This window comes from Canis lupus, chromosome 9 (genome assembly GCF_048164855.1).
Source record: "Canis lupus baileyi chromosome 9, mCanLup2.hap1, whole genome shotgun sequence".
Lineage (NCBI taxonomy): Eukaryota > Metazoa > Chordata > Mammalia > Carnivora > Canidae > Canis > Canis lupus.
Genome location: NC_132846.1, coordinates 31,919,087 through 31,946,181, shown reverse-complemented (window position 1 = coordinate 31,946,181; position 27,095 = coordinate 31,919,087). Strand labels below are relative to the sequence as shown.

At 41.5% G+C, this 27,095-nt stretch overlaps 1 protein-coding gene across 2 annotated transcripts in view; it reads right to left on the bottom strand.

Moving 5' to 3' along the window:
• The window catches only part of CGRRF1 (cell growth regulator with ring finger domain 1), a 29,896-nt gene extending 13,647 nt beyond the window's left edge, over positions 1 to 16,249 (bottom strand). Inside the window, exons 1-3 of one of the 2 annotated variants that reach the window (XM_072838634.1) lie at positions 16,006 to 16,159; positions 11,863 to 11,997; positions 2,894 to 3,033 (exon numbers count right to left, since the gene is read on the bottom strand). In XM_072838634.1, coding sequence (XP_072694735.1) covers positions 2,894 to 2,957 — 64 coding nt within the window. In that variant the 5' untranslated portion in view covers positions 2,958 to 3,033; positions 11,863 to 11,997; positions 16,006 to 16,159. Of the gene's footprint in view, positions 1 to 2,893; positions 3,034 to 11,862; positions 11,998 to 16,005 lie in introns of both variants that reach the window. The other variant, XM_072838633.1, reaches the window with a different exon arrangement.
• Between the last annotated feature and the right edge of the window lie 10,846 nt (positions 16,250 to 27,095).

Here is a 27,095-nt window from a genome sequence, read left to right as displayed (position 1 = left end):
AATAAAGCTACACATTAGAAAGGTTTTTTTTTTGTATATTTCAGTAATGCTACTGTTGGTTGGCAGCTGAGAGGTCTTCTACTTACTGGATATCTTTTCATTTCCTTCTAACATTTACAGCAGGGTATGAGGGGCTCTTTTTGAGACTATTTCTTCCTGAAAGGAAGATTGATGGATTTCCTTACACTTTCTAGCTCACAAGTGTTCTGTGTTTGTTTGCTTATAATTTATCAGTTCTTACTTTTTTCAGCATTTCCCAGCTTGTAGAACTATACAGTAGGAAGGACAGCTTTGTTCTGGTAGCTTTTTGTACTGGTAGTCCTACTCAAGACTTAGATGTGACACTGGAGCAGGTCCAAGTGCCTGACCACAGAGGTCAGAGGTCACCAAACTACCACTGTTCCAAAAATAAAATGTACCACATTTTATTTTATTTTTTATTTTTTTAAAGATTTTATTTATTTATTCATGAGAGACAGAGAGAGAGAGGGAGGCAGAGGCACAGGCAGAGGGAGAAGCAGGCTCCATGCCAGGAGCCCAACGTGGGACTCGATTCCGGGACTGCAGGATCATGCCCTGGGCAAAAGACAGGCGCTAAACCACTGAGCTACCCAGGGATCCCCATAGGTATGTTTTCTAAACAGGTTAATTGTCATATCTTGAAATCTGGTCTTCTCAAGTGAAAAATGTCAGAATGAACTCCTTATCTACCATTAGAGGGGGGGAAAAAGAGGTCTTTAGTTCTCTTCAATTCACAGGGTGAGAGTACAGTATTTACAGTTAAGAAAGAATAAGAGACTTTGTACTTTTGCATTATAAATCAATATTTACTTAAGGTTAATAATCCCTATTAACTAGGTACACTGATTTGTTAAAAGATTTTATTTATTTATTTATATAGCCACGAGTGGGGGGAGAGGCAGAGGGAGAGAAAGAAAGAATCTTTAGCAGACTCCATGCTGAGCATGGAGCCTTAATTGGGGCTTGATCTCACCATTCTGAGGTCATGATCTGAGCCAAAATCAAGAGTTGGACACTTAACCGACTGAGCTACCCAGGCGCCCTAGTACACTGATTTTTGACTTGTGATTCTGGAAGGTAAAGAAGGGAAGATGACCACATAAGAAGCGTCACAGAAGTCAAGGGAGCAGGGTATCAGGAAGGAAGGATTGGTCAACTCCGTTAAACTCTGTGGAGATAATGTTGATTTAGGCCTATAGAGTGTCCACTGGATTTTATGACTGCTGAGGGGTTAGGGTGGGGGCAGAAGTGGTGATCAGAGATCTTGGGGAAAGTCATTCAGTAGAGGATATAGGCAAAAATCAGACTGCCCTGATCTGAACAGTGAAAGTGAAGTAGGCTAAGGGAAGAAGAAAAACACAACTTGCTTTTGAGATGCCTGGCTGTGAAGGGAAGAGAAAGAGCGCAGTAGCTTCAAGGAGATAAAAAGTTGAGAAAGGTGGGACACCTGGGTGGCTCAGTGGTTGAGCATCTGCCTTTGGCTCAGGGCGTGATCCTGGGGTCCTGGGATCGAGTCCCACATCAGGCTCCCTGCAAGGAGCCTGCTTCTCCCTCTCAATAAATAAATAGTTGAGAAAGTTTGGGATTGTTTGTTTTTAAGATACCAGATATCTGACCAAGTGTAAAAGGTGATAGGGTCTCAGCCCAGAAATCTTTGTAGTGCTACAGAACTGTACCTAGAGCTGCCCACTCTGTATCTCTACTTAATTGCTACAAATGCATTTCAAGTCCAGAAGTTCAAAACTGAATTTATTACCTTTCTTCCAAAACCTGCTGCTTCTCCTGTATTCTTTATCCTGGTAATAGGATCTGTCTGTGGAGGGCTCCTGCAAAGAACCTGAGTCTTCCCCTACTCTTCTCTCTAATCTGTCCTACACTATGTTTTATCCACAACAAACTATTGTTTCTCTCCTGCATTGTTCTCATTCTGTATCAGTGCTCTGTTCATGCCTCTTCCTCTTAGAACTGCTCTCGATCCCAGGAGATAAACACCTACTTATCTTTCAAGACTCAATCAATCAATCAATGAGAGAGTGAGCACATTTTTATAACCTTTTCCTTTTTCTTTTTTTTAAGATTTTATTTATGTATTCACAAGAGACAGACAGAGAGAGAGAGAGAGGGGCACAGAGACATAGGCAGAGGCAGGTTCCATGCAGGGAGCCTGATGCGGGATTCGATCCCAGGACTCCAGGATCACACCCTGAGCCGAAGGCAGACGCTTAACTGATGAGCCACCGAGACATCCTATAATAACGCTTTTCCTGAATATGCCTCCCCACCTCAGCAAACTTAACCATTCCTTTTTCTCTCTCTTTCTTCCCTTCCTTCTTTTTCCCTCACTCCTTTTCCTTGTTTCACTCCAGTGGTTCCTAGTTTTACAGATAATTTACTTTTCCAAGTAAGCACAGAAACAAACAACTATGATCTATTATTACCATCTCCCCAAATAACATTTTATGCCAAAATAACTTATACCCAAAATATCATAATTTCAGATTAAAAACATTTGTTCTTGATAAGGTTACCAACCTAGTAACTGTGTTTATCTATACCATTCATATATTTCTCACTGCACTGAAGATCCATGAAAATGGCAGTGACCTAACAAGCTTCTCTTATTAACACTTAAGATACTTCGTTCTTCTCACATGAATGCCACTGCTAGTTTGTAAGTTCCTAAGGAGTAAGTTTTGTGAATTATTAGTCTTTGTATCTATAGTACAAAGTAGTATTATAATGCAGCTCCCAGAACAAAACAGGTGCTCAATAAATACTTAAGTGTAATCAAGAGAAAGCAATAGAGAAAGAAAATTAAAATGCTAAGACAGGGGCATAGAAAGAAAAAAATCTTTGGAAAATAGCCACCAACTTGAAATCGAAGCTGAAGATGGATTAGTGATCTCTAAGCCAAAAGGATTCTTGACTTGTCTCATTTGCTTTTTGAAAACTCTTGTGTTGAACTGGGTCTCTTCTGAATTTCTCAGAATTACTGGAACATCCCAACCAAACCTAAATAAAAATAAAATAATACATAATTCTAGCAAATGCTGAAACTTTGCTATATGTGAAGTATATTGTGCTTCATCAGTTATTCCTTTTAACATAAGCACCACAAAAAGAGATTAATTTATTCATTTTACATTGTATTACAGAATTAATCTAAAATTGAGAGATTAGAGGCCCCATACAATTGCAATATATCATTCAACTGGCTGAAATGACATACTCTTAAAAATGAAAAGTTCTATTGTTAATATTATTGTTGATAACAAAGTAGTATAGTCATTAGATAAATTAACATAACAGCAAAAACATGATAATTATTGACTTTTTTTACATAATATAAAAAACATATTCATATTTAATATGCAGACTATTTTATATTATTTATGGGACAGGAGAACTTTTAAACACCAAATAGAGCATTTCATTTATATAACATATTTTCTACTTGTGAATTTCATGTAAAACTGCAATAATGTACATTGAACAGATTAGAAGGAAAGTGAAAGGGACCAAACTCAATTCCTTATAAAATTAGAAAGCAGCTAGGTTCACTCAATTTAAAAAAAAAGGTAACTTAAAATGAATATACATTAGTTAAACCAGGGGACTTTTTCATACTTTGATGCATTCTCTTCTCTCCAGAAACTTAGTAATGATGGATAAAAAATAAACAGAGAAATCAAAAAGACCCCATGGAAATAAGCAAACAAACTGGTATGTTTAAACAAGGAATAGTAGTACTCAGCAATGAAAAGGAATAAATTATTGCCAAAGCCACATGGGTAAATCTCACGACCAACATGCTGTGCAAAAGAAGTCTTATACAAAGGAGTACATGCTATACGATTCCGTAAAATTCTAAAGCAGGCAAAACTATCCATAGCAGAAATAAAAACAGGGCAATGGTTGCTTCTGGGAGCTCAGGAGTATGGACTGACTAGCAAACGGAACAAGGAAACTTTCTCTCGTGATGGTAATGTTCCATATCTTGATAGAGGTTTGAGTAGATGATATGTTTGATAACACTGAAGACTTGTATATGTCATTGTGTGTTAATATTACTTCAAAAGAAAAAAATAAATGTTGAGGGATGCCTGGGTGGCTCAGTCACTTAAAGCATCTGACTCTTGGTTTCGGCTCAGGTCATGATCTCAGGATTATGAGATTGAGCCCCATGCCGGCTCCCTGAGAGGTGTGGAGCCTGCTTAAGAGTCTCTCTCTTGGCCATGTCTATATCTTCCTCTGTGAGATTTCTGTTCATGTCTTTTGCCCATTTCATGATTGGATAAAGACTGCTAACTCTGGGAAACGAACTAGGGGTGGTAGAAGGGGAGGAGGGCGGGGGGGTGGGAGTGAATGGGTGACGGGCACTGGGGGTTATTCTGTATGTTAGTAAATTAAACACCAATAAAAAATAAATTAAAAAAAAAAGTGTCTCTCTCTTTCCTTCTTCCTCTGTGCCTCCCGCCCCCCTTCTCTAAAAAAACCCCAAACAAAACAAATATTGAACTGTAATATGCAATGCTTTAGTATTTGGAGAAGAGTAACAACTTATTTTGAAGGGATTAAGAAATAAGATGGACGGGACGCTTGGGTGGTTCAGCAGTTGAGTGTCTGCCTTCGGCTCAGGGCCTGATCCCAGGATCCGGGATCGAGTCCCGCATCAGGACCCTCCCAGCAAGGAATCTGCTTCTCCCTCTGTCTGTGTCTCTGCCTCTCTCTCTGTCTCTCATGAATAAATAAATCTTAAAAAAAATAATAAGATGGACAAATATGTAAAATATTGATTATATTGATTATAGCAAAATATTGATTGTAGAACCTAAGTGTGGACATATATATATATTCACTGCATAACTTTTTTAACCTTTCCATATGTTTGAAATTTTTAATAATAAAATGTTGGAAAAAAAGAGACATAGCTGGTTTCAAAGACAAATCTTTATAGCTCTGAAAAGGGAAAGAAATATAAAGTAATGAGTAAGGCTGATGCCATGGTTTGATGGGTCCTGAGTCTGGCAGCAGGCAGTGGGAAGTAAGCCTTCCCACAGTATGAAGATCTTATTTATAGGTTGTCTGCTAAAGACAAGAGCCAGAGTGAAGTTCATAATTTGAATCCAGGAGCTGGGTTAGGCCAATATCAATAAGGAACAGAAGTGTCATCACCTGGTCCTTGACTAAGGGGCACCTAGGAATCTAGTTGGAGACAATTGTAAAATGGTTAAACAGCAAGGATGAAAACAAAGGGTGGGGAAGAAAACTTCTACTTAAATTTAGGTTGCAAACCAAAATTTCAAAACACATGAATAAATCTAAGGCCAAGAGAAGGCCAATAAAAGTAACACATGGAATACAGTTATACTCTAGATGAATTTAATTTTATGGAATTGTTGGATAAGTCTGTTCTGGTCCTGGCTAAGAAAGCTGAAAAGCAAGCCTCTAACAGATCAAACTGTTTCCAAGTAAGTTAACTGTATCCCAAAACAAACCTCAAGATTATATATATGAATACAAACACATCTAGCACCTTAAAGTAAAATTCACAATGTTTAGCATCCAATAAAAGGTTAACAACCATGCAAAGAAGAAAATATGACTCATAATGAGGAGAGAAACTAATCAAAAGAACTAGACCCTAGAAATGACATGGATGCTAGAACTAGTAGACAAGAACATTGAAATAATTGTTGCAACTAAACTCTATATTTTCAAGAAAGTAAGTAAAGACTGAGCATATTATATAGAGACATGGAAGATATCTAAAAAGACCCAAATCCATTTCTGAAGAAGAAAAAACACAGCATTTTTTTTTTAAATACAACATTTGTGATGAAAAATACACTGGATAAGATTAATAGCTGACTTAACATTATAGAACAAAAGATTAGTACATTTGAAGATTTATTCACAGAAAGGAATCCAATATGAAACACAAAAAGGGGGAAAAAAAGGCTGGATTAAAAAAAAATATCAGTGAGCTGAAGGACAACTTCATGTAGCCTACAGTTAAGGGGTAGAGACATACAAGAAAATTACAGACACATATCACTCAAGAACACAGATGCAAAACTTCTTAAAATGTTAACAAATGAAATCCAACAATATATTAAAAGGCTAATACATCAGGACCTACTTACAGCTTAACATAACATTAAAAATTTAATGTAATTCACCATATTAACAGACTAAAAAAAGAAAAACCATATGATCATCTCAGTACATGCAGAAAAAGCACTTGCTAAAATCCAACGTCTATTCCTGATAAAAACTGTCAGCAAACTAGGAATGTTAAGGAACTTGATAAACGGCAGCAATAAGTATGTGGAGCTAACATCGTATTTAATGAAAAACTGCTTTCCTCCTAAAATCAGGAATAAGACACTTAATAGCTGTGTGTCCTTAAGTAATCACTCAAGCTTTATTTAACTGGTTTCCCATCTGGAAACATTTGTAACAGGGCTTGGCACTATATAAGTGCTAGCAATGATAATGTTGATGATGGAGTAAATGTAGGTGTTGGCAGAAAAGCTAGAAAGAAAAATCCAGTAATTTCTCCTTATTGAACGTCAGAATTGGTTACCCCACAGTCCCTGTGTCCACAGCCCAACATTGCCCCAGGGCCTCTTAGAGGTTAGGTTGGGAATGTGAAATGGCAGGATACAAGATATAGTCTTCCCACAAGAGCCATAAGATAACACTTTCCCCTTCTTTCTTTCATCCCTTGGAGTGAAAAAAACAAAGGGAGAAAAACATGATTCTATGCTATACATACTCATTACATTTCCTGGCCCCTTCATCATTTTAATTCTCCCTACTGTCCCCTTCTCCCTTTTTTTCTTTACTCCCACTGCCTGGCTCCATACACCCACACTACCAGCAGTAAACACCAGAACTCAGAGCTTATTGTGTTCAGTTCTACTGTAGGTTCAAGCATTATATTTCAGGTCCTTTATCATGTTATACCTAAAAATTTCAATTAAACAATCTTTAAAGGTATAGGAGTCAGAAACCCAAAAAGCAAGGCTTTGGAGAAATATCTGGAAGCAGCCTGCTGTGAGCACAGAATTCCTTTGCAATATGCTTTATTTATTCCATGATATATCTGGGTGTTTTTTTTTTTTAATATATTTATGACAGACATAGAGAGAGAGAGAGAGAGGCAGAGACACAAGCAGAGGGAGAAGCAGGCTCCATGTAGGGAGCCTGATGTGGGACTCGATCCTGGGTCTCCAGGATCACACCCTGGGCCAAAGGCAGTGTCAAACCACTGGGCCACCGGGGCTGCCCGATATATCTGGTTTTAATATAAATATATTATTTCTCCAAATCTTTTTTTTTTTAGATTTTATTTATTTATTCATGAGACACACACACACACACACACACACACACACACACACACACAGAGGCAGAGACATAGGCAGAGAGAGAAGCAGGCTCCATGCAGGGAGCCTGATGCGGGACTCGATCCCGAGTCTCCAGGATCACGCCCTGGGTTGAAGGTGGCGCTAAACCACTGAGCCACCCAGGCTGCCCTCTCCAAATCTTTACATAAAATCAGTGTTGTGGAAAGATATCCCATATCTGTTCTGTGGCTTTGTATATGCCTTAGAATGGAACAAATAATATGAGATGTAAAGTGTTCCTTCTTTTTAAACATGCTTATCCAAGGCTGCTTGGCCCAGCATTATATCCGGAGCTGCCAAAGCACACCTATTATGAAAAGAAATTCATCTCCCTAGATTTTTTTTATTTCTCTGCCTCATGCTTAATCTTGGGTCTGCATTTTCTAACACCCTAAGGTCCTTGATTTGAGTCAAATACATCTTTTCAAATTGGTATTATGAATCATGCTAAACCCTTGGCCAGAAAAGTACACAAAACATATTTCAATGAATTAGAAAGTAAACTGGTATTCAGGTTAAGAACCCAAACAATATCCTCAGAAAGTCTGTGTGTCACCTCCCAGGCACTACCCCTTCCCTCTCCACTGTCTTGACTTTCATTACTATAATTTAGCGTACCTGTTTCTGAATTGTTATGTAAGTGGAAGTGTGCTGTATATATGCTGTGTATACTTTTATTTCCTTTTTTACAACACTATGCTTGAAGATTCATCCATGCAGTTATATTCAGTGCATTTTTGTGGCCTTATAGTATTCTAGGGTATAATAAATGTGCTGTAACTTGCTTACTCATTCTACCTTTAATAGATATTTAAGTTGTCCTCACATTCTGGCCATTATGAATATGCCTATACGAACATTTTCATACAAGGCACTTGGTGCACATGCGTGTACATGCATTTTTATTAGGTCCACACAGGCTGAGAATGGTATTTCTCAGCCATAACGTCTGTGCTTCTTCAACTTCAGTGGATAATGCTAACAATTGTTCTATGTGGTAGTATCAATTTACACTCCCACCAGCAGTCAATGAGTGCTCCCCTTGCTCCAAATCCTTGCCAAAACATTATTAGCCACTCTAGTAGTTATTTGGTGGCACTGTACTATGGTTTTAATTTCTATTTCTCAGATGACCAATTATTCTTATTTATAGAAATTAATATGTTCTGAATACGACTCTTTTGTTGGATGTCTTCACCCCTTCTACACCTTGCCTTTCACCTTCATAATGGTATCTTTTGATAAGCAGAGTTCTTAATTTTATTTATTTATTTATTTTTAAAAATATTTTATTTATTTATTCATGACAGACACACAGAGAGAGAGAGGCAGAGACACAGGCAGAGGGAGAAGCAGGCCCCATGCAGGGAGCCTGATGCGGGACTCCATCTGGGGACTCCAGGATCACGCCCTGGGCCCAAGGCAGAACTGATCGAGTCCCACATCAGGCTCCCTGCATGGAGCCTGCTTCTCCTGTCTGTGTCTCTGCCCCTCTCTCTCTCTCTGTCTCTCATGAATAAATAAATAAAATCTTAAAAAAAAAAAAAACAACTGAAGACTGGTCAAATAGTAATCCATAATTGGTGCTGACAAGTGGTTCTGTAAAATACTGATAAACAGACCTAGTGACATGTCTCTGGCCACCATCCTAAAATTTGGTCTTTTCCATAATTTTAATCAAAAACTAGAATAAAGACATTGATGCCCTGTCTATCAGATCATGGCTGATATGAGATTACAAGGAATAATAAAATAAAATAGTAAAATGGAAAATTGACAAATTTTCTGTTCAATCAAATTTCATCCTTATCTTTTTCCACTTAGTCATTTTGGCAACTGTTAGTGATGGAATATGGAATGGCAACTAAATAAATATTTCTAAACATTCATTACTTTCTTTTATATTAAACTTAGCCCCCCTTTTTTTTCTATAAAGAGAATTTTCTATTCTCTTTCCTTTACTATTACAATTTTATAGTTATTCCTCCTGGATTTTTCTATAATTCTGGCTTTTCTCAGTTCTAAAGTTGTTTGTTGCACTTGTTCTTAATGTTTATACTTCTAGCACAGCAATAATCTGTGGACCTCCAATTCTGACCACATTTTTCTTATTGCCTATATAACATCTTACCCTGGCACACTTCTGAAGCTTCTACTCAGAGGCTGAATTGGTAGACTGGACCTCCTTCCTTGTGTCTGGAATCTTATGGAGCTCCTCAAGAATAAAGGTTATTTTGAAGCTAAAATTTTAGGCTCAGTAGTAAACAATTTTTATTACCACTTCAGCCTTGAGTTCTCAAGCCAATCAAAAATCAGACAGGCAGTTAATTTGAGGGGGCCTTCTCTCCAGGGTGATCTCCCAAAGATGGTTTCACACAACTAGCTGGATACTGACACTGGATCAGGATATAAAAACCACTCATGGGGAAACCCTTGGTATGGGAGGATTGTCTCTGAGGGAACTACTGGGCTAATGATATGACTTTGGGAAAACGACTCAATCTCTAAAATTCTGTGCCTTTATTTGTAAAATGAAGGGTTAAAATAAGTGATGTTAAGGTCCTACGAAGGTGTAAAATGTCATATCTAATAGTTTTGTGTTTTCTTCTAGATTGCTCAAAAAAAATTCTTGTCAATGCAAATGTTAAGTATTTTGTACCCTAATCAAGTACAAACTAAAGTCATACTCTTTTCTTAAAGAGGAATCTGTACCTCATCACCAACCTCATCATATGCATAAAACTGACTGCATTCAACAGCATATGAGATGAGAAATAGTCCAGGTCAATGAATCAGGCAGGGTTGGCAGGAGACAGAGACACATCTGTTATTTAAGAATTGTTAATCAAGGGCACCCCGGGTGGCTCAGTGGTTTAGCGCCACCTTAAGTCCAGGGCCTGATCCTGGAGACCTGGGATCAAGTCCCACGTCAGGCTCCCAGCATGGAGCCTGCTTCTCCCTCTGCCTGTGTCTCTGCCATTCTCTCTCCCTCTCTGTGTCTCTCATGAATAAATAAATAAAATCTTAAAAAAAAAAAAAGAATTGTCAATCAAATACTGAAGACTGAAAATGCAAGAAGGGGACACTTGGGTATCCTAGTACGAAGCAATTATCACTCCTAGAGCTGGGGAAACAAAGGGAAGACTAGTAGTTATTACGATTTAGAAGCTCGGATAAAGGATTCCCCAGAGCTGGCATGCAGACTTTTGTGGTAGGAGTGTGGGCCAGCTGGTGCCAATATCTCTGAAGGAGTGTGCTAAGGCTAGTTCAAGATATGAGGAAAAAATGTAAACTAAAATAAACTGCTGCTACTCAGGTCAACTGCAACTGCCAGGGCAAAGGCCAGTTTCTGCAGACCAGAAATAGGAAGCAAACTGTTAAGTCTCTTCTTCCTTCTCCAGCCTTCCAGTCTCTTTCTAGCATCCTCTATTGGCAGAGCCTAATAGGGAGCAAACTACAAGAGAAAAATGATTTGCCAAGTCCCAGCTCTAGTATTACCACAGTACAGAAAAGCATGTTTGCTTCTGAGAGACAACAGCCTATGAGAAAGATCTGGAGAATGATTTATATAGTATGTCCTTGTGGCAGCACTGAAGGATACAGAATCCTTCCTATAGGGGACCTGACCTCCCCTTTAATCAGACACTCCAGGTCTATGGATTGGCTTGTATCTGTAAACTGGGTGAAAGGTGGTAAATCTCTGCTGCGATGACTCAAGTCAGGTTTCTGGCTCCAGACATTGAGTTTTTCCTTCTAAGTAGTTTATGTAGCATTTAATAGGCTGCCCATCTGTTTTATTCCTAGAGACACTGTAATCCATTAGCCACTGCCAAAAATCCTCATGGGCCAAAACATTCTCTGCATTGTCCTCCACTGCCCATTATGGAACATATGTACACCTTGACTCCTGTGAGGTGCCGCTGGACCTCAAGTCAGGAGCTCCCACCATCATAAACAGCCTCTAGGAACAGAGATTTTCAAGGATATGAGTCTCCTCTCAGCAATTTACTTCTCAGTGCCTTCATGAAAGGTGTGTCTTCTGTGTACTCTTAAAGGATGCAGTAGGTGGGCGGGTGTGCAGTTTGCATGTAATAAATCCAGTCCAATATTTCTATCTTTCTGAGCATTCAGAATCCTTCCTCATCATGCCAGGAAAGTTCTAGCACCTTAACCTTAATACATATAGGCCACCACCGAGTTTAAATTTCAGCCAACCAAATCTGAGTTAGTACCTTAGATTCAGACTTTCCTAAGAACACACTCAGAACAATAAATTTTATCTGGGGCACCTGGATGGCTCAGTAGGTTAAGTATCTGGCTCTTGATCTCAGCTCAGGTCTCGATCTCAAGATTGTGGGTTCAAGCCCCGCATTGGGTTCCACACTGCATGTGGAACCTACTAAAAATTAAATAAATAAGGGGGCACCTGGGTGGCTCAGTGGTTGAGCGTCTGCCTTTGGCTCAGGTCGTGATCCTGCAGTCCTGGGATCGAGTCTCACATTGGGGTTCCACAGGGAGACTGCTTTTCCCTCTGCCTTTGTCTCTGCCTCTTTCTGTGTCTCTGATGAGTAAATAAATAAAATCTTTTTAAAAATAAATAAATTTAAAAAATAAGTAAATAAGTAAACAAATAAATTTTTATCTGATTTAGTGTTAACATTCTATCCTTCCTGGCCTAACCTACTTATAATCCATTCTCACACATACTCCTCCTTACCAATGATACAAATTAGCAAAATCTTGCAAATCTTAGAGGCTAGGCTCTTTCCAACTGGGTTGGATTTTTGTCCCTGTTCTTTGGAGCAGGAAGAGATCTGGGCTTCGCAACAGGTTATAGAGATAGGTCTTGAGTACAGGTATCGTTTGCAAAGCATTTACTCTAGGCAAGGTTATTACAGGACCTCCAAGCAAGGGAGGGCCATTTTTCCCAGACATGGAAAGCAAAGCAGTCTGCTTCCATGAACAAGGGAGAGTCAGAGTGACTGGGATTTCAAGATTCTCAGCTTTAGCCACGTCAGTGTAGATGTTCCCATTCCAAGTCTCAGAGCTCTAGTTCTTTCCACTCAGTGTCCTAAATGAGACATCAATAAAGTTGTATAATTCTATTATGCACAACTAAAATTGTACAATGTTTAGTTCTGTGGCTGTATGAAATAAAGTGCTTTAGAACTACAGAACCTCTCTGATTCTCTAAAGAGTTGACCCAAGTGTTTTAAGATTTTAGCTTGTCATTTTTCTTTCTGTAAGGGCTCCAGTGATCTCAGAAGCACCCATCCCACCCACCTCTCAGTCCTTATAGTCAAAAAGTGGTTTAGCTCCTAGGTCCCCCAATCACTTCCAAAATCATTTTATTACAATCAATCAAAGGCAGCAATTTGATTAATAGTGATGCCAATACATGCCGTGGATTACTAGGACCTTATATCCTTCCTATTGGCAAGGAGCTGAAGATGTGACCAGAGGACTCCTTGAGCCCATCTTTGAGAGTAACTCTCAAAGATCCCACTCTGAGTAACAATTTCCTTATTAATATCTTTTATAAGTCTAATCAGGAGACCAAAACCACACCGGTTATTTTGAGAATTTACTATGAATAATTGTTTACCATATGCTGAAGAGCTGAAAACGCAAAAGGGGACAGTGAGTATCAGGGAAGTAGTACCAGAAGAAAGTAGCTATCACTCCAAAACAGGGATAGAGGAAAGAGAACTACTATAGCTGAGAAATTTGGAGGAAGGACTGCTATGGCGCTTGGACTAGGATCTCAGGAAAGGGTATTAATATCTTTGAAGGGGTGCGATAGGCTGATTCTAAGAGAGTAAATAACTACAAACTGAAAAAATTAGGACGACTGTGAGGCACTATCACTGTGGTGAGACAGACAAGAAAAAGAATCACACAGGAAGCAGCAAGCCCTTTTGTCCTCTAGCCTTCTACTTTCCCTCCTCTGCTGCCAAAGCCTGCTAGGCAGCCAGCTAGCAAAGAAGAAATGTGGTTTAGAGGTTCTGCCCCAGATTCACAAGACAGCATCTAAAGGGGTGCTATGAAGCTGAGGGACAATTGCTTAATAATCTGTAGTCAAGAGGAAACAGGGAGCAGTTGCAGAGCCAGGGTCCCCGATTATTTGGATGTGTTAAAGGATGTACGGCATTTTGGTCTCCTTTCTGCACAGTGCCTGGCAAATATCAAGAGTTTAATAAACTTGAGCTATTAGAGCTCACAGAAACCACCATAGAGTTAAAGAGAAATACCATACTTCAGTGGCATGATTCTTTGCTATTGCTATTGGGATTCCAATATTCAGATGTTCCTATTCTTTCTCCACTCCCACACAGTGCAAGCAGACAAGGAGAACAGTAGAAAGAAGCAGTGGGAAAGAAAATCAGAGCAGTACTGAGATAATGGCGAAGACAAAACCAGTAGGGATTATATTTGGGGAGGTTAAAAGAAAAATGACATGGGTGAAAAGCACAGTGTGGATTCATGGGTTTACCATCTGTCTGGGGGCACTATTAGAAAATTGTTTATATGAGATCTAGATGGTTTGCTTTGTTTCTACTCAATGACTCTGTTGCCTTGGCTTAAGTTAACAAATAAACATTAGTAGAATGTCTTATCTACATGGACAAAGCTAACTCCGGTAAAGGGAATGGTTGGGTTAGGCTCAAGATAACTGGTTAGGCCCAAATCAGAATGAAACTGACTGGCACTTACATAGTCTTGGGGCCTCAGCAATGCTTAGCCCAGTCTTCCAAAAATTCTACAATTAACCTGGCCTTCCACCCTCCCAAAATCATATCTAAATGGAGTGGTTAGGTAATCATTAAGCTTTCAAAACAAGTCTTAAACTTGGCAGAGCCGGAATTTGAATCTAGGTCTGTATGACTCCACTGTCTCCAAAGTCTGTCTCTTAACCACTACAAACATGAGGTACCCGACTACCCTCATCCACAGATGCCGCCATCATTATCACTCTGGCCCTTACTCATTTTCCTCTTCCCAATACTACAGATAGATATCTAAGAAATCTAGTTAGTTGGCCTACAGAAAATTAAAATTTAAGGATATAATGCAATGATCAACTAGTTACCTATTTTCCTTAATGAAGGAAAATTTACATTCTTCTAAGAGAATAACACTAATATTATAGTGATTAAGAAACCCTGTGTTAAGACTGCTTTACTCACTTGGGCAACCAAGTTGCAAATTCCAACTGCAAACTTTCCTGAACAATAAACAGCAATAAAATTTGATGGATCAAGAATAACAAACTTCTCCCATCCATCCACAAACAAGGAATTTTCTGCTCTACAGCTGGCAGGGTGAGGAGCGGTATGGAAATATTAAAACTGGGCTTAGTTTCTAAAGATGGCATGTAGTTTCAGAAGTTAACAAAAGCTTGTTTCCTTCCTGCAAAGTAATTCCATACATGCGTCAAGGGATATTTTAAATTTGTTTTACTCCAGCTGATCTATTCACTGACACGCTTCCTCTGCCCCCCAGCTTATGCTGTATCCTTGAAATGCCTTCCATTCTCTACCAGACACACTCAACTTCATTTATTTCTCAAAATCCTTATCCTTCAATTTTCAGCTCAAGGGGCAGCCCTGGTGGCTCATTGGTTTAGCGCCTGCCTTGGCCCAGGGCCTGATCCTGGAGACCCGGGATCGAGTCCCACGTCGGGCTCCCTGCATGGAGCCTGCTTCTCCCTCTGCCCCCCCACCCCCCTGTGTGTGTGTGTGTCTCATGAATAAATAAATAAAGTCTTAAAAAAAAAATTCCAGCTCATGTCTCTCTCCTCAGTGGATGAATTAGTAAGACGGTTTCAAATAGCCGCATTCATAAGGCTTCTCTAAACATGATACGATGGCATCTCCTCGAGAGAGAAATTTTAGAGTCTCTGAGCTAGAACTGCTCAGGGATTACCTAACAGTCCATTCTCCTGGTCTCCACTGGGTAAACTGCCCCTACCCGTCAATGTGATTTATCTCAAAGGTCTTTTCCAGCTCTGAAATTATGACTTTCACAGTTCCATCGACTAAATGTTACTTCTAAAGGCGTGGAATGCATCTAGAAACCATTCAATTCTCACACGGTAACGGAGTTCAGTTATAAGTTGCGCTGAAAGCTCTGAGGCCAAGCGCTCGGTTCTGCCCAGAACAACAGTCAACTGTGTTCACTGTCCAGGTCTGCGCGCTGCACCGCAGGTGACGGACTCAAGCCTGCTGGACAAGCACTCTACACCTCAACGCCCGGACCAGGCCCTCACCGGCCGCCTTCTCTTTGAGGAACAAAGCTGGGCGAAATACCTCATTCCGGCACCACCCCCAGATGCCCGCAGCGACGGGGACGGCCCAGGGATGCAGGGAGCAGCGATGCAGGTGCACACCGCAACTTGCTGTCCTCCGGGGGCCGGTCGAGGCTCGCGGCAGCGGCTCCCCCGCGGCCCCAGGAGCCCCAGCCCCGCAGCACCCGCGGCTCCGATGCCCTCCCCCTCGCGGTTCTCCGCGACCCCGCTGCCCCAGCGGTCCGCCCCTACGTCCCTTGTTTCTAACCACGCGGTACTTACCATCCCAATACCAGGCCGGTGGTCACGATGAAGCAGGTAAAGACCACCGCGATGTAGAAAAGCGGCGAATACTCATACAGCGTAACCAAAAACACCGCAGCCATCAGGCTCTCCTATACTGAGCCGAGCCCCAGCCGCTCAGCCCGGCCCCGCCCCGCCCCACCCCGCCCACCCGGCGGGGGCGTGGGGGGTGGGGAAGCCACTACGGCGCCTCGGAGCTGACAAACTTTGTACATACGCACTCGCCCCGGGTTCTCAGACTAGGCGTCCGGGCGACCTCGCCGGCTGCGGGAGCCGGACTGCCAATCACGACGGCGCCTGCAGGGCTGGCCCCGCCCCTCCGCTCTCGTCCCGAGCCATTGGCTGGGCAGAGGGGCGGTGCCCTGATTGGACTCACGGGATTGGTACCCAGAGAGCATCTGTCTGTCCGTGGGGTCAAGGCTTTTCTGCGGCAAATTCTAAATAACCCCTCGCGGCCTGCTTCGCCCCAGGCTCTGGGTCTGATGACCCAGAGAGGAGGCACGGTCCGAAATCCACGTCACAGAGTCTAAATCCCGCATATTGGATCCGTGGCAAATTTGGGACGAGGAGAAGAGAACCCGCCGGCATCATGGGTTCTACAAAGTGAAGCAACCCCGCACCGGCTCTTGTTTTATCTAGAAAAGTTACAATTAGACACTACGAAAGACCAACCGGAGTCTCACAAGCAGTGTGTACGATTCTTGTCCGCCTTTTCAAGTTGGATTTCATGATAGAGGAAAATTAGCATAGATTCTCACAGACGTAAATCAACTGTCCTCCCACATCCTTTTCCTTTTCTGCTTCCCCTACGTTCCTCAAATTAGAATTAGATATTTGAACTTTTAAAAAAAGATTTTATTTATTTATTTGACACACAGAGAGAGCACAAGCTGGGGGAGCAGCAGGCAGAGGGAGAGGGAGAAGGCGGCTTCCAGCAGAGCAGGGAGCCAGAAGGGTGGCTGGATCCCAGGACCTTGGGATCATGACCTAAGCCACCCAGGCGCATCAATATTTGAGCTTTTCTGTATTCATTTTTACTTTAAGGACAATTTTAGATATGTCTTATTATATATAAGGCTTAATTTATATATATATTTAAATATATATCATATATATATATATATATATATAAAAGGCTTCTGCTCAAAAGGTATATATGTACCTAGCAGAAGCCTTTAGGTAAAGAAAGGAGTGAAATGCTCATCCCCATTCAGCCTCCTCCATCCAGGTAGCCTCCCTGGAAGTCTCTCACACCTCCACTGACAGCCCGTCAGTTTGCATTTAGCCCTTAGGCCACATCCAGTTACCCCAGAGACAGGGAAATGTCTTTTTATTCTGAGCAGCAACACCCCCTGCTACAAATCAGGGTTTTGTTATCAAGGAAGAAAGGGACAGAAGGCTGCAGAATGGATAACTAACTAGTAGCCCCTCCACACTCCCAGATCACTAGTAAAATTAATGCTGGAGACAGATGAGCTAAATTTGTTCTATGGCTTCACATATCTCTTGGCAAATGACCACATATTGTGTACTCTCTGGAGTAGTGCTGTGTAAGCAGTTCAGGTCAACAACATAATTTTTAACAGCTACATATATGATTTATGAAAGTATATGCTTTATCGTTGGACAACTTTTTATTATTATAAACAACACTGCAGTGAACATTCTTTTTTTTTTTTTTTTTTTGCAGTGAACATTCTTAAAGCTAAATCATTTCCTTAGGTGAATTCCCAGAGGTGGAACTTTTAGTTCAAAAAGTATGTACATTTTAAGCCTTTAGGGAAACAATGCTCTCCAGAAATATTGTACCAATTTATGCTCCTACCCTTTCATCCTCAGTTTTGTGATCATTTGAAATTGTCACTTAAAAAGCTTGGCCAATGGGAAAGGCAATTTTATTGCAATAAACAATAAAGAGTTTTCATGATGAAAACAGGGAATTCCAAGTTAAAGTGGCATATTAAACATATGCCTGTAATTTTGCTCTCTCTCCAAACTCCACTAAAACTACAATAAAGGGATGTAAAAAATAAATCAACAAGAATAGGAAATAAAATAACAGCAGCACATATTGGAAGATGGAAAACAGCTGAACAAGGATAATTCACTAACCAGGCCATGAAAGTCAAATCCCAACCCAGCAGTATAGAAAACTGACTCAACTTGATTTATACTGATGAACTTTTTTTTTTTTTTTTAAGATTTATTTATTCACAAGAGACGCAGACTAAAAGAGAGAGGCAGAGACACAGGCAGAGGGAGAGGGAGAAGCAGGCTCTTTGCAGGGAGCCTGATGTGGAACTTGATCCCGGATTCCGGGATCACAACCTGAGCCGAAGGCAGGCACCCAACTGTTGAGCCACCCAGGCATCCCTACACTGAAGAACTCTTAAAAAGAACAGGAACTAACACAAATTTAACTCAAGACTTTATCTCCCTTTTGGATATTTGCTACCATTCAAACTTGTCACTTTACTTCCAACATTGGTTCTTTCTAACACATAATACATGATACATGATTTTGCAGGCAAAAATTATTTTTAGGGCAGCCTGGTTTAGCGCCGCCTTCAGCCCAGGGCTTGATCGTGGAGATCAAGCTTGATCGAGTCCCACCTCAGGCTCCCTGCATGGAGCCTGCTTCTCCCTTTGCCTGTTGTCTCTGCCTCTCTCTCTCTCTCTCTCTCTCTCTCTCTCTGTCTCTCATAAATGAATAAATAAAATATTTTTAAAAATTATTTTTAACATGTATCTTTTCTTTTAAAACATACCTTATTTCATTATACCACCCCAAATCCTTGATTGCCATGCTATATATCCTTGAGGATGAAGTGCCAGGTTCCTTGTTTGACATACCCACCTCTACATGATCTGACTCCTACTTACCTCTTACTCATTCAGAAAATGTTTGCTGAGTGTGACTTATGTATCAGACACTGTAGATGGCTTCAGGGAAACAATAATAAGCAAAAAATGACATATTTCTGTTCTCATGGAATTTATCATCTAATGGAAAAGACAAATAGTCAAAGAATCTAGAACAAAATATAAAGGCAAAATTATAATAAGTGCTATTAAAAAGAGGTACATGGACATATGAGAGCATATAATGGGAGAATGGTGAAACATAAGGAAGATCAGGGATGCCTGGGTGGCTCAGGGGGTTGAGCATTTGCCTTGGCTCAGGTCATGATCCCGGGGACCTGGGATCGCATCCTGCATTGGCTTCTCCCTCTGCCTATGTCTCTGCCTTTCTCTCTGTGTCTCTTATGAATAAATAAGTAAAATCTTTTTAAAAAATAAAGGAGACAAGAGAGACTGCTCTCTCTATGCAGGTGTATACAGAGAATAGTCCATGTGGGACACAGGGAGAAGGCGGCTGTCTGCAAACCAAGGAGAGAGTTCTCTCCAGAAAGCCTGATGATACCCTGATCTTGGACTTCTAATCTCAAGTCTGCCTGACTATCATAATACAGGGAGTGACATTCTGTTTGCATTTTCAGTCACTTAGGCTATGGTGTAGAATACTTATTGGAAAGAAGCTGGGTTGGATATGAGTGAATATGGGGATATCAATTAACAGATTCTTTAAAAAGTCTAAGCAAGAAGTACTGGTAACTCTGATTAAGATAGTGACAAGGATTTGCAGTCAAGTGGATTATCAGTTAGAAATCATTGCACTTGTAAGTGACAAAACCCGAAACAAAACAGTAATTCACTTGAGATAGAGATGTATTTGTATTTCAGATGAAAGTCTAGAGGTAGGTCAATGCAGGACTCCACAGCACAATGCAGGATTCAGGCTTCTATTTTTGCTCTACCATATGTAGCTCCCATTCCTAAGGTTACCTCATAGTTCAAGATGCTTGTTGAGCTCCAGCCATCATTTCTATATTCTTGCTAGCAGGAAGGAGGAAAGAGAGGAAGAATGAGACATCACTCCAGTTTAAGGAAACTCTAGGGATACACCACTCATTCCATTGGCCACAACTCAGCCTCATGTCCACCTTTAACTGGAAGGGAGGCTAGAAAAATACAATCTTTGTTCAGGGCAGCCACCTCTGCTGTTGAACACTATGGCTCTTGTTCAGGGTGGTGCAGAGCCAAATGCAAATTCTCTCTCTCTCTCTCTCTTTTTGTTAAGGGGACAGAGGAAGAGAATCTTAAGCAGGCTCCATGCTGGGGCACCGAGCCCAACAGAGGACACTGGGGGTTGATCTCACAACCCTGAGATCCTGACCAGAGCCTAAATCAAGAGTAGATGCTTAACTGACGGCCTCCAGGCATCCCTCCTCTCCTTCTTTCTTCCCTCCTCTCTTTCTTTCTTAAATGGAAAATGGACTACCAATTCCAGGCTCTTCAGCTTCTCCAAGACCAGACCTATTTGGATGCTTTACTGCAACCCTCAGCCCCCACTGCCTTCTCATCCTGAGACTGCAGCCTGGAGGGGAAGCCAAAACAGAAGTACAGTGCTGCCTGCTGTACTTAGTCAAGCCCCGCCTTCCTGCCCTTCCAGCACATTGGAAGGGAAAGACTTCCCCTCCTTCCCACGCGGCAGATACTTGCCTTCTGTCCCAGCCTCGGTTTCCTCTACCACATGGCATAGACTAAATGCCACTTGTAATTTTGCCATGGTCTGGATTTTGAAATGTTTACAGAGCTTTAATTTTTTAAAAAGATTTTATTTATTTATTCATGAGAGACACAGAGAGAGAGAGAGGCAGAGAGGCAGAGACACAGAGGGAGAAGCAGGCTCCATGCAGGGAGCCCGATGCAGAACTCGATCCCAGGACCCCAGGGTCATGACCTGAGTCAAAGGCAGATGCTCAACCGCTGAGCCACCCAGGCGTCCCTGACCTAGAGCTTTAAATGTTTATAAAACCTGGGGCACCTGGGTGGTTGGTTCAGTGGTTGACCATTTGCCTTTGGCTCAGGTTATGATCCCTGGGTCCTGGGATCAAGTCCCACCTCAGGCTTCCCACGCGGAGCCTGCTTCTCCCTCTGCCTGTGTCTCTGACTCTCTGTGTCTCTCATGAATAAATAAATAAAATCTTTTAAAAAAATGTTTTGATGAAACCTTCCTCAGTAGTGTCTGAGATTTTCTAGATTACTGTGTTTCTGGGGATTCAAGAGTCCTATTTCAGTAGCCAGAAGCTACATGCTTTCTTTTGCATTCCTAATATCACAGTTCTGTTTATCCTTTGAGTCTTATATGGGCTGACTAAGGAGAAAGTCTCATAAGAGAAATGCAAGCAAATATTAATGTGTTTTTAAAAAGTATTATCCACATCATATATTTTTCTTGGAGCTTGTTAATCCTTTCATTTTTAAAAAAAGATTTTATTTATTTATTCATGAGAGATAGAGAGAGAGAAAGAGAGAGAGAGAGAGGCAGAGACACAGGCAGAGGGAGAAGCAGGCTCCATGCAGGGAACCCAATGTGGGACTCAATCCCGGGTCTCCAGGATCACACCCTGGGCTAAAAGTGGCGCTAAACCGCTGAGCCACCCAGGCTGCCCAACCCTTTCATTTTATATGGTCTTTCTATAGCCTACAGTATTTCTTGGAAGGGCAAATTTATGTCTATTTTGAAGATACCAGTAGGAACATCATACGCATCATAACTCTGAGTTTTAAACTTTGAGACAACTATTGTACAACAGAACTGAATGAATGTCCGATTGGGTATGATCCCATAGATGACAGGAATTATGAAAAATCTTGAAAGTGATACCTTGGCAGAACCTGATTCTTGGCAGCCCACTGAACTTCCAACTCCCTCTAGTAAAAACTTCTTATGGTCTAAGCTATTTGGCTTCTGTCATCTATATTTGGAAGCTCAGTCCAACTGAAATGACACTGATGATTTATGTGGTACACGGTCTGTGGCCCAAAGCTTAGGACATTCATCTAGAACAGTGGTTCTTGACTGGGGTTGACTTCCCACTTCTATGCCCTGGCAACATTTGACAATGTCTTGACACATTTTAGTTCTCAATGGGGGAGGTGCTACTGGCCTCTAGTGTAACTCCTGTGACCCTGCATGGTGTTTGGTATTCTGCTAAACACCCTACAATACACAGCACAATGTACCCACAACAAAGAATTATTGAACTCCAAATGTCAGTATTGCTAAAGTTGAGAAACTCTGATACATAATATTCTTTTGGTTCTGGGCACTTCTCACCAAATCACTGGTTCCATATTGGTTCAGGCCATGTCTTCCCTGGATTACCATAAAAGTCTCCTAAATGGTTTTCTTGCTTCTCCATCTCCCATAGTCTATTTTTTTAAGCTTTTATTTATTTATTCATAGAGACACACACACACAGAGAGAGAGAGAGAGAGAGAGAGAGAGAGGGGCAGAGACACAGGCAGAGGGAGAAGCAGGCTCCATGCAGGGAGCCCGATGTGGGACTCGATCCTGGGTCTCCAGGATCACATCCCGGGTTGCAGGTAGTGCTAAACCGCTGCGCCACTGGGGCTGCCCTAGTCTATTCTTTTTAAAATTTGTTTTACTTTTTTAAAATTTAATTTTTCATTCCCATACAGTAAAATGTATTATGTCTCCTGTACCGTTAGCTTTATGAGTTTTATCCTGTATAGGGGTCATAGGACATTAGCACAATCAAGATGCAGAATGGCAGCTCAATTTTCAAAGTCTTTTTTTATGCTCTTTGGGTCTGTCCCTCACATGAGCCACTCTGGGGTTAATCTCAGTCTTGACAATGTTTTCTTTTCTTTTTTTTTTTTCCAAAGATTTTATTTCACAGAGAGAGAGAGCACAAGCAGGGAGGAGGGGCAGAGGGAGAGGGAGAAGCCGACTCCCCACTGAGCTGGGAGCCTGATGCAGGGGCTCGATCCCAGGAGATCATGACCTGAGCCACAGCAGATGCCTAACCGACTGAGCCACCCAGGCGTCCATTGGTAATGGTTTCTATTGTAGTGAGTTCTCATAGTCTTTGCTGTGCTTCTGCAGGTGTGTTCTGCACACATGGAGCTGGGGTGTGTGCCTGGTGTCAGTTTCAATCTCTGCTCCTCAGAACTTCCCTTATGCTCTCAGACTCTCAGGTTTTAGGTACCTGTGCCCCTGCCCTGCTGAGACAGTGCTGACATGGATTGGGATGGGTGTTGGCATCAGGGCAGAGCTAGGAGAGAAAAAAAGGGCAGGGGGGTTTGGGGGGGGGATTCCTTTCACATTCTTCTGTTCTACACTTGTCCGTGATCTAGTCTGCTCTCATGTCAGGCAGTAGAGGAGGAAAAAAAGAACAAGAAAAGTCACTGGCACCATACTGGCCATTCTTCAGGTTCTAGCTACTTGTGGTGGAAGGCCTAAAATCAAGGTCTTATGTTATATGCTGCCATGACATTTGGTGAAATTGGGCATGACCTAACTGCAAGCTCCGCTCCTGACTCTGCTCACATAGGTAAGGTCCTCTAACCAGGCATCCCTTATCATGGGGACCAGGCATAATGCTTGGTATCCTTCAGTGGTAGGTTTCAGTTCCTAGCCAGCCTGAGCACGAACTCCCTCTTTGAGAATACAAAGCCTGCCTTGCACAATGTCTAGTTGTTCACTGTGTTCATGGGTCCTGCATGGCTTTTGGGGTCCTTCTTCCCCAGACTATGAGTATATATGACTAAGAAACTATTACCAGTCTCATTTGTCTAGTGTTGAGTGTTATGCATTTGGCTATCCCCATAACCCTAGGGCAGGAATCCCTCCTTCACAAACAGGATAAAGAGGAGGCCACCAAAACATTTCCTTCTTCAATTCACTGGCTATTTTGTTATTACTTACTCTTTAGAGTCCTCAGGTAGTTGTTTTCATGTTCTGTCAAGAGCTTCTAGCTGTAATCAGTGAGAAAGAGACCCTGCAGCTTGGTTACTCCCTCGTGGCTGGCTCTGGAAGTCGCTTTGTCCCAACAGTCTAACACAACAGCAGAAGGATCTTCTTAAAAGGACACCGAAGTCAGAATGATGCTGCTAAAATGCGCAACAGACCGCATCAGTCCCCTGCTCAATCCCTCCAGTAGCACTCCATCTTGACTGTGTAAAAGCCAGAGTCCTTACAATCATTTACGAGGCTGTAGGATCCAGCCCTCCAATCCCTCTATGACCTCATCTATAACTCACCCCAGCTCATCCACTCCAGTCATTTGGTTGCTTTTTTTTTTTTTTTGTCCCCTATAACAACACCTATGCTTCTGCCTCCGGGCCCTTGCAGTGTTGTTTCCCTCTGTATGGAATGTTCCTGCAGATATCCATATGGCTAATCTCCACAGCTTCAAATCTTTGTTCAGACATGACCTTCCTAGTGAGGACTAGGACTACTACTGTATTTAAAATCATAAATCCCTAATTGTGTGCACTCCCAATCTCTTTTTTCCTATTCCACCTCCTCCCCCGCCATATGCACTAATCACCTTCTACCATACAATATTGTTTACTAATTTATTATTCTTATTGTCTGTTACCTCCTCCTTTTCCAGGACGGTATGGATGTTGAATCAGTTTTGGATCAAGGTGCCCAGGACAGAGCCGATTATATAATGGGTCCTCAGTAACTCTTTATTGATGGAGTAAATGGGTGGGAATATATAAATAATACAAACATACTTTAGCAAGGGTGCTGTTACAGAGAATAAAGGACTTAGAAAAATTTCAGGCTAGGGATCCCTGGGTGGCGCAGCGGTTTAGCGCCTGCCTTTGGCCCAGGGCGCGATCCTGGAGACCCGGGATCGAATCCCACGTCGGGCTCCCGGTGCATGGAGCCTGCTTCTCTCTCTGCCTATGTCTCTGCCTCTCTCTCTCTCTCTGTGACTATCATAAATAAATAAAAATTAAAAAAAAAAATTAAAAAAAAAAGAAAAAAAAAAAGAAAAATTTCAGGCCAGAAAAGATTATTCTAGTTCTGATCTTCCATCAGTTTTTACTTAGAATACTCCTTTGTGGGGCAGCCCGGGTGGCTCAGTGGTTTGGCACCTGCCTTTGGCCCAGGGTGTGACTCTGGAGTCCCGGGATTGAGTCCCACATCAGGCTCCCTGCATGGAGCCTGCTTCTCCCTCTGCCTATGTCTCTGCCTCTCTCTCTCTCTCTCTCTCTCTGGAATGAATAAATAAAATCTTAAAAAAAAAAAAAAAAAAGAATACTCCTTTACTATCGAGCCTGATCTTGTCTTCATGTCAAATGCTTCTGGGGGAGGAAACACATTTCAGTAATTTCAGCATATCCTAGTATTGATAGGTTCTTGACCTTTTTTTTTTTTAAAGATTTATTTATTTATTTATTCAGAGAGAGCGAGAGAGAGGCAGAGACACAGGCAGAGGGAGAAGCAGGCTCCATGCAGGAAGCCCTACGTGGGACCCGATCCCCGATCTCCAGGATCACACCCTGGGCTTCAGGCGGCGCTAAACCGCTGCGCCTCCAGGGCTGCTCCTGTTCTTGACTTTTTTATACAGGTTAGCCAGGCAGAAAAGTTTTGGAAAATGTTCTGGAACCCAACCCCCCCGTGAATAACCTAAGCCAGATGGCATTTCCAAACCTCATTTAAAATAGCACTTGGGTGGCACCTGGGTGGCTCAGTGGTTGAGATCTGCCTTTGGCTCAGGTTGTCATCCCGGGGTCCTGGGTAGAGGCCCACAATGGGCTCCCTATGAGGAACCTGCTGCTCCCTCTGCCTATGTCTCTGCCTCTCTCTCTCTCTCATGAATAAATAAAATCTTTAAAAAATAAAATAGCTGTAATATATTTTCTGATTAAAACATGTTCTGTAGACTGAGTTTCAAGTTTCTATAGTCTATATTCATTTTATGCCTCCCATAAAATAAAATAAGTCACATTTTCATGGCTGTTCTTGTCAGTACACCCAGTCCAACATCTTTTCCTTGAAATATAAGATCAGCCCATTTCATAGCCAATAACACTTCGGAAACATTAAAAAAACAGAATGTAAGGGAAAGAAAACAATGGATTTGTTATTTATCAGGTGTAATGTCATGTAGCTTAATACTAATTTTTTCACTTTTTTCTCTGATTCCTCCCATAGATGGAGAGAGGAGATTGGGAAAAGGTGGGGGTTGGGGGGAGAATCTATGTTAAAGTCAAATGTAAGCTCATGGACCAGTAACATCATTTTCTCTTCCATCATTTGTTACATGGTACTGTGTGTCGTACTTAGCAGTCCCCTTCTCATAGTAAAAAGTATTTTGGGAGCAGATCACTATGAGAAAGTAGTTAAGCTGTGGAATTTCTTATAGCTAATACTTCCATTTTCCTAATTTATGAGAAAATGTAGATATTGTATCAAATTAGTTTATATATGTTGAACCCTGCTTTATTGTTATTTATTGACATGTTAACAGTTCATTAAATTTAAACATTAAATACAAACTCAAAAAAATTCTAATAATTCAGGGGCACCTGGGTGGCTCAGTCATTGAGCAACTGACTCTTGATTTCAGCTTAGGTCTGATCTCAGCGTCCTGAGATCCAGTGCCTGGGCTTAGAGGGCAGTCTGTTCATCCCTTTTCCTCTTCCTCTGTCTCTCCCTCTTCTACCTTCACCCACTCGAGCTCTCTCTCTCAAATAAATAAAAATCTAAAAAATAAAAATTCTAATGATTCAGTTCAGTACAAATGAAGAAGGATGACAGCGGGAGCATGTTCTGGAATTTTCTTTTTCTTTCACTTATTCAGCAAGTATTAATTGAGCACCTGTTAGGCCCCAGGCCCTAGGGATGATGCTAGCTCATCCCGTAAACACCGACTATCCTGCCCCAGGAAGCTTCTTTATTGGAGGTAACCGTATGAATTCTGGAGTTCAGAGTTTTCCTCTTCCAAACTTCACTCCATTCAAAAATTAGCTTGCTCCAGTAAGTGCGCACCTCCTACAGAAACTTCTTTAGGTGTCATCAGGTAGTGTTTCATTAACACCCGTATAGACATCCTCATTCAATCATACTTCAATAAATGAACACCACTGAGAACAGGAATGGATCCCCAAGTCCTGGAAGGTGGTGGGGAGGTTCTGGAGAGGACGGGAGGAAAGACAGGCGTGCCTAGGTTTGAGGG